Source organism: Phyllostomus hastatus, unplaced genomic scaffold (genome assembly GCF_019186645.2).
Source record: "Phyllostomus hastatus isolate PE091 unplaced genomic scaffold, TTU_PhHast_1.1 phas_scaffold_39, whole genome shotgun sequence".
NCBI classification, from domain to species: Eukaryota; Metazoa; Chordata; class Mammalia; order Chiroptera; family Phyllostomidae; genus Phyllostomus; species Phyllostomus hastatus.
Window position 1 is genome coordinate 36,911,494 of NW_025334028.1, and position 8,107 is coordinate 36,919,600.

General features: G+C 38.7%; 1 protein-coding gene across 1 annotated transcript; it reads right to left on the reverse strand.

The window, feature by feature from the left end:
• Positions 1-6,172: 6,172 nt before the first annotated feature.
• LOC123806949 (malignant T-cell-amplified sequence 1-like) lies at positions 6,173-7,553 on the reverse strand. The gene is made up of 2 exons (XM_045820434.1): positions 7,248-7,553; positions 6,173-7,117 (listed from the first exon to the last, which is right to left on the reverse strand). The coding sequence occupies exon 2, from the start codon at positions 6,863-6,865 to the stop codon at positions 6,320-6,322; it is 546 nt and encodes a 181-aa protein (XP_045676390.1). The 5' UTR covers positions 6,866-7,117; positions 7,248-7,553; the 3' UTR covers positions 6,173-6,319.
• Positions 7,554-8,107: the final 554 nt, after the last annotated feature.

Sequence of the window (8,107 nt, forward strand, 5' to 3'; positions counted from 1 at the left end):
ATGAATGGCATAACAAAGGAGAATCTAATAGAGGAAATGTAGAACTCTCGTCAGTCCTGAAGAAAAGTAATTAGGCCAAGAAGGAATGGCAAATTTAAGATAAAAGAACACTTTGAAGCAAAGCTAGACTCCAAAATGTCCACAAAAACCCTGTGAGAGAGTGAGAAAAATAGGTTGGCTGGATTCAAGTGGGGTGGTTAGGTTTTGGAGATGATCTTACTGAAAACAAAGGCTCTCTAACTTGTTTTTTTCATTAATAGGAAACTAACAGAAGTGGTTGCATGTCTCTGGGGCGAGTTAAGTGAAATAACATGTGGAATCAGTGGGTGAAATATTTTTGTGTCTTCTGCAGACTAGCTCACAGATTCTGGAGTGAGGTTCTGAGGTCCAATCCTAGATCCACCAACCACAGGTTCTGACCTTGGGTAATAAGCCTAGCCTCTCTGTGCCTTACATTTGTGAGCTCAAAAAGGGTTATAATCCTATCATAGAGGGTTGTTCTTATAAATTATGGCTAGTCTAAGGGTATATTTAGAGAGGGGAGGTTGTGGAGGGAGAACTGGATAGGTTGGGGAGGAGGGACACCAAGAAGGGAAGAATGAAGTAATGGTGCTAGCAGCTGTGAGAGTTAATCACCACCTAATGCTGTGGGGAAGTACTCATAGCTCAGGGAAACTCTCCTGTGTCCATCTACAAATAGGCAGTGCAAAATAGCATCTTTTAATTACAGAGTGATTGCATATTGCTCTGTTAAGGGCTCACTTTTAATTCACATTCCCTGAAACACTGCTTTACCTGTATTAAGAGAATGAAATTTAAAACTTCAGTGCCACTTCTCTAATGTCATCTAGTACAGTTTGGAAGGTAATTAAGAAACAACAACAAACCAGCATTACCAGGAAACACAACAACAAACAAATCACAGCTCTCTTTGGCTTGAGAATTTGCCATATCTTTAAGGATGTCTTCACTTAGCATAATGCTGTCCAGGCTCACCCGTGTTGTCAACAATGCCAGGATTTCCAACTGACAATTTTTCATTCTTTTTTTGTTCACATTATTGCCATTTTAATGAGATATAGAGAAGAATACAAACATAAGAGAAGAGGATCAATTGACATTTGATTTGAAAGGATGTAGACATAATTACCAATGTCAGTATTTGTTTAAGGAGCCATGGGAGGTGCTAATCATCATTCCGTGGTTTGGAAAGGCTCAGTCATCTTCAGGTTGAATCTTCAGCACTTGGGGAAGGCAGAGCTTTATTTTAAAAAGAACAGTTGTTTAGCTAAGCTTCTGACATGACCATGATTTGCCTGCCCACATTACTGAATCATTCTGACTGAAGAACATGTGATTAAAAATTTGATATTTTGCATAGTCAGAAAAGCTTGTTCTGCTTAGAAAGTGTTTTCTCTGTGACACAGATGTGCTTTTCAAAGCCTTGGAATTTCCTCTTTTGAAAATATGTTGAGCCAACTGAATTTTTAAAGGAAATAATTTATATTCTGAATTTAGCTCTGCTGAAAAGCATGCAAGAATTGAAGCCATGCTTTTTGTAAATGTTTCGAAGTTTTCCTGTAGTTTATCATGTGAGGATGAACTGAAGAGACTATAGTCCTGGGAATAATGTAGACTTTGATTTTCAAAAGACTGAGAAAGTGCATCAAAGTAAAAAAATATTGTACCAACTTGTATATTATCATTAATCCCCAGAATATGAAAAGCTCAATTCCTAATATTTAAAATCTTTATCAATCATTATCTGCAACACTTTATGTGGCCAATCCTTTCTGTTGTTGCCCATCCCAATAGATATGTAGGGGTATCTCAGTGTAATTTAATTTGAATTTCTCTAATGATTAAAGTTGTTGAGCATCTTTTCATGTGCTTATTTGCTATTTATACATCCTATTTGGTAACGTGTGTGTTCAAATGTTTTGGCCAGTTTTTTTATTGTTTCTGTTTTTCACCATTAAATTTTGAGAGTTTGTTATATATTCTGAATCTTAATTATTTATTCAACATGTGTTTTGCTGATATTTTCTTTTAGTTTATGTCTTGTCTTTTCATTTTAACAGTGTCTTTCAAAATGCAGAAGTTCTTAACTTCAATTATTGTTTTTTTAAGTTTAAACATAGTGTTTTTGGTGTTATGCCTAAGAAATTTTTGCTGAACTCAGGGTCACAAAATTTTTGTCCTATGTTAATTTCTAGATATTTGGTGCATTTTAATATTTACGGCAATAATCCATTTTGAGTTAACTTTTGTCTACATTGCAAGGTACAGACCAAAGTTCAATATTTCTACATATAGATGTCCTGTGCACCATTTGTTGAAAACACTGTTTTTCCTCAACTGAATTACCTTTTCAACTTTGTAGAAAATCGATCAACAATATTTAGCAGTTCTATCTCTGGACTGTTCTTGGCTTCCCTGATGCATGTGTCTATCCTTCTGCTATTGACCACAATGACACGTCTACCTCAGCTTCATAACAAGCCTTGGAGACAGGGAGTGGGAGCCCACCACTTTGTTTCTCCATTTTTCAACATGGTTTGGGCTATTCTGTTCCTGAGTTGTCATGAAAATTTCAGAAGTAGTTTGTCAACTCACATTTAAGAATCCAGTGTGATTTTGACTCAAATTATATTTAAAAATCTGTGCATTAACTTTGGGAGAATTGACAGTATCACTTTATAGAGCCTTCCAGTTCACGAACACACTACCATGTTTACTAATGTCCCCTTTAATCAGTACTTCTCTCATAAGAGTTTGTGGTTTCAGCATAGAGATGGTTTACATACTCTGTTAGATGGATACGTAATCCTTTCAAGTGTTTTGGTGCTACTTAAAATGGTCTACTTTAAAGTTTCAATTTCCAATTGTTCATTGTTAGCATATAGACATGCACTTAATTTTAAAATATCGATTTTTAAATCTCACATATCTATTTCAGTAGCTTGTTTGTACATTCCTTTGAATTTTTCTTAGACAATTAAGCTATGAATAGTGGTTTTATTTTATTTTATTTTATTTTTGTTTTCAAGCTCTATGCCTTTTTTCTTTTTTCTTCCATATTGCACTACCTAGAATGACCAATAGAAGTAGTTATAGAGGTATTCCTATCTTGGTTTCAATTTTAGGAAGAAAGCATTTGGTCTTTCACCTGTTAGCTGTAGGCTGTAAATCTACTTTACCAGATTGAGGTAGACTTCCACAAAATAATTTTGAATTGTGTCAAATATTTGTTTTCTGTATCTAATAAAATGATCATATGCTTTCCCTGCATATATTTTATTATACTGACTGATTTCTGACTATTGAACCAGTCTTCCATTTCCGGAGCAAATGCCATATTTTGCCATTTTTACATGTTGCTGTACTCACTTTGCAAAATTTTGTAGGATATTTGTATTTATATTCATGACCGATATTGGCCTGCGGTTTTATTTTCTAATGGCTTTGACTAATATTTTTGCAGTAATGCTGGCCTCGTAAAATGAGCTGGGAAGTGTCTCCAAAACTTAATTGTAGAAGAAATTCTGAAAATATTTATTTCTTCCCTAAATATTTGATAGAATTCACCAGTGAAATTTTATGGGTCTAGAGTTTTGTTTAAATAATTTAACTATAAATTTAATTGTTTTATGTATTTTTTCCTAAATGTGCTGCAGTTTATCATTTTTTTCTTGCTCTGTGAGTTTTTCTCAAATTCTATCAGTTGAATTCAGGTGTCTCTCCCTTCCATGGTAACACAGACCAAGGATTTAACACCTGTGCATTAGGGACTATAATAGGCACAGAAGATGTGATGTCTCCTTGGCTACTCAAAGGTGGCAGAAGCTAGCCTGTGAATGGCTTGAGCAGCCCGGTGCCATTTTTCTCCTTTGGCCCCAGGCTAATGACACCCCCTCCCATGCATTTGGTCTCAGGGACTTTGCTTTTGACTTCAGCACCTTTGGCCATCACTACACCCAGCACTGCTCTCCCCATAGGACAAAGCAGGCTGGTGATTTGGGAATGCAAACCCAACAGAATGGTAGTTTGAGCTCCCCCTAGAGTGTGCTGCTCACACTTGTATGCTTGGACTTTCCTGATTTTTCACTGGAAGTTCAGGACCGCAGGAACCACCTCAGTCCTAGCAAATTGTACAGTTAGTTACAGTCATTGCTATCCCACTAGACTGGCCCAGTTCACTGAGATTTGTTCTAAAGCAGCTGAGGCAGGAGTTGAGAGGGCCCAGGCATCAGAGGCCTCCAGGGAGTGTAAGATTTCTCAACAGAAAGCAAAACTGCCTGTTCCTCTCAATAAACACTTTCTCCAAAGCTCTCCATCCCCTTAATAACACTGCATTCAGCATTGGAGATCCTGTGGCTCAGCAGTTACAGCCACATAACCTGTCAGGTAGGGGCCAGGTGAATCAGGATGGAAAAGAAGGTAGGGTTGTGTGTATAGGTGAAGAGACCTGCAAAAAGGCTTAGAATAGATACAGAGGGTTCCTATTTCAGCTTTTGGTAGAGATAGTTGGTTAGGATACAGTAAAAGAACTGTGGCATTGCTTACCTTGACTGTCTGCCTTTGTGTTCATCTGTCATTGGTGCTCCAGAATATTGTCCTAGGAAGTTTAGATCCCCCACAGGTATCCACCAATGTTATGGTAAAAAGTGTTTAAGAGTTGTTACATGATTACACTATGAAGAATGGGGATAATCCAAATACGTATTCATGAGGATGGAACACCATCCTTCCACCTCTCTTTTTGCAGCCATTCCTTCCTACTTCCCTATTCCACTTATTACATCCCTGTCAAGTATCCCCTCTGTTAGTGAATCTTTCCCCTCAGCATATAAACATATTCAGGAATGTCATTAACAAACACACACCAATAAAAAAACAAGAAAAATAACAAGAAGATAATCTAAACTCTGAAACAAAGTATCTTGATTATAAATTTCCTCTAGCTTTCACCCATTATCTTTTAATACAGAACCAAAATTCTGTAAGGAGTAACATGAAGTTTAAACTTCCACATTCTGGTTTCTCACTTTCCATTCACCTGTAAATCTACCGCACTTGATCTTGCATTAATAGAATTACATGTTTGAAATGGCTCATTCAAAACTTACTGATGAACTTTCACCTGAACTATTTTATCTTCCTTTAAGTAATTTTTCAGTTAGATGTCCATGCCATTCTCTAAACATTGGGTTATCTTTCCCTTTCAGTTTCAGAAACGTCAAGTGAAAATGGAGTAATCTGTAATGGAATTTTATTATCTCACATAACTTAGCTAGAGCCCTTAATAAATGTCCTAACATATAGTGTCTCCAGGGCTGTTAATTACCAGTTCATAAATCAAGGGCCCTGTTGCTTTTCATTTTCAATTTTACCATGGTCAGGCTTGTTGCATATCAAGATTGTGCATGTGTGTGTGTGTCTTTGGTAAGATCAAAATCACACATGCCAACATCCATTTAGGGTAGGGAGGCTGTTTCTCCCCATACATCTTTAAGAGACTGAAAACTTCTTCCAGAAAGCTTTTATTGGTGCCCAGTGACACAGGTCACATAACCTGGGGAGAAAAGCACTCATTTTTTTCTAAATAGAGAAAGTCCTACTTGGCCTTCAGCACCATGCCTACCTATAAATATATCACCCTCACTGGGAAATAGACCACCATATGAGCCCAAACTTATCAGCATTTACTTGATCCATGTAGAAAAGGAATGGACACAGGCTTCTGCCAGCAACGAGGAAACAGAGCAATGATTTTTGGGTGGACAACCCAAAAATTACTGTATACTTTTTACTGGCTTTTCTGCTTCTAGTAAAATTGTTTTAAGTCTCCCAGCTTATGCTCATCCCTTGAATATTCATACTAATAGAGTTGTTCAGGGCCCCTCTCCAGTCATTTTCTTTCTCCCAATTTTTCACTCCCATCTTCGGTTCTGTATACCAACCATAAGCTCTTCACATGGAAACCTGTTTTTCTTCAAGAGACAATTTACCTGTGTTTCAAATGACATCTGCTTGAACAGACAAGGGCAAATCTAAACTAATTACCCCTCTGCAATGACGCATACACTCTCACACAGGAAGACACACATTCACAGGCCTACACACTCACACAAACATGCACACAATGACACAGATACACAGACATATGGACTCATTCCAAATCTTTACTTTTTTTGGAGCATCTGTTGAATTTATTCAGTATAACCACAGAAGTATTGTCTTCAGGCTGTCACACACAGACACAAACACAGACACAGTACAATGTCCATATTTAGCCCAAGCGTTTTCCTTCTGAGATTCATTTATATGTCTTCATATGCCACAGCCCATCATTTAAATAATGGATATTTTCAATGCCAATCCCTTTGTTGACTTTCTCAATATCTTCTGCAGACATCTTCATAACTCCAACACACAGGGCATGCTGTTTTCCTTCTGCCATGATTGCAACAACCATATCCACCGCAGCAGGGTAAAGCTTCGCTCCAGGAGAGGTTAAGCCGGGACACATGATATTTGCTCCACTGAGTACAAATTTGATGGCTCCTTTATCAACTTGCTGACGTGGAAGGATAAAAGGGTATTTGTGTAGTAGCCTTAAAGTTGGGTAAAAAGGCCCTTCTCTTTGTCTAAAAAATAGCAACTCTCCGTTTACTGTAAGGATTTCTATGTGTTCGTGGCATCGCACTATTTTGACCGGATCTTTCTTAGGCATGATTTGATTAAGCCATGGTTCAATGCCTGGAAACTGCTCTATCAACTGGTTCTTAATACCCTTAATAACTGACGTTTTCAACTGGATGCAGTTGGACACATTTTCTTTTTCATCAAATTTCTTGAACATGATCCAACGTTACTGGGGCGACAGTAGGGAAGGTCCCGGAATGAGGAAAGAAGTGAATTCGCGAGGGTCGGCAAAGGCGCTTACCGGAGGAAGGCCGGAGGAGACGGTCGCAGCTGATGTCGTGAACCGGAGAGGAACGTGCTTTACGGCTCTTCGTAAAATCTTCTTCCGGTCTCTGGACCGCCAGGCGCTTTCGCTCGTGGTTTTCTGCTACGGATTCCTCTCCCCCGCGGGTAGGTTAAGAGGGCGGAGCTTAAAAAGGAAGAAGAGTTAGAGCAATTCTTCTTGTTGCAGGAAAATAAACGTGGAGGGAGCCTGTCGTTTATTTTAATAAACGAATCAACATCCAGTTACCCAAGCCCGGACCGGCGGCGACTCCTACCTGATAGTCCTCTTCTAAATACGTCATTACAAGGGGTCGAGACCTGTTCATTGGTCCTCTCCGGAATCTCTCACAATCTTCCGCTGCGCTCACGCTGTCTGACGTTGTTGCGCTCAGGTCTAAATAAGTGCAAGCAGTTGCCGCTTGTCACCGCTGAATGCCACCTTGTCCCTTCCGAGGTCGCACCACCTGCAACCAAAGAGGAGAGGATTTGCGATCCGAAGGGATGCAAATGTTGGATTTCAATCGTTTTAAACATAACGAAACTAATTTTACAGCGCAGAATACGGTGCCCCAGGTCCTCCTGAAAAGAATGCGCATTCTGCTTGCTTTGGGTTCAGTGCTGTGTACATGCCAGTGATGCCTCGTTGGTGGGTAAAGCTGTTAAGGTGTTTTTTCTCCTTACTGATTTTCTGCTTGTTAATATCAATTACTGATAAGCATATTGAAACTATGATTGTGGATCTGTTTCTCTTTTCAGTTCTATCAGTTTTGGATTGATATATTTAGAAGCTCCATTTATTAGGTCCATACTCATTTAAGATTAATATGGTCACCCTGTTAATTAGGATTTTATCCATATAGATTTTAGTTATCCTAAGAAGCGTGAGGTTTACGAGGGCAGAAATTATGTATTTTATCTCTATATTCTTTCACCAAACACAAGGTCTGTTTCATGCTACATACCACATACACACCAAGTGCCTGATAAATGAATAGAAGAATGCTTCCTGTTAAGATCCGACCCCTTTCTTTCCCTACCAGTACTATGAAGAAAGAATGAGGGCAAATCCTTGCTATCTGGACACTTCTCTTTCCCCGGTAAACGCATGCTGAGTTTGGGAAGTGTACACTGTGAC

Coding starts and splice junctions, on each gene's coding strand:
- LOC123806949 (XM_045820434.1), bottom strand. CDS start 6,865: ATGTTCAAGAAATTTGATGAAAAAGAAAATGTGTCCAACTGCATCCAG.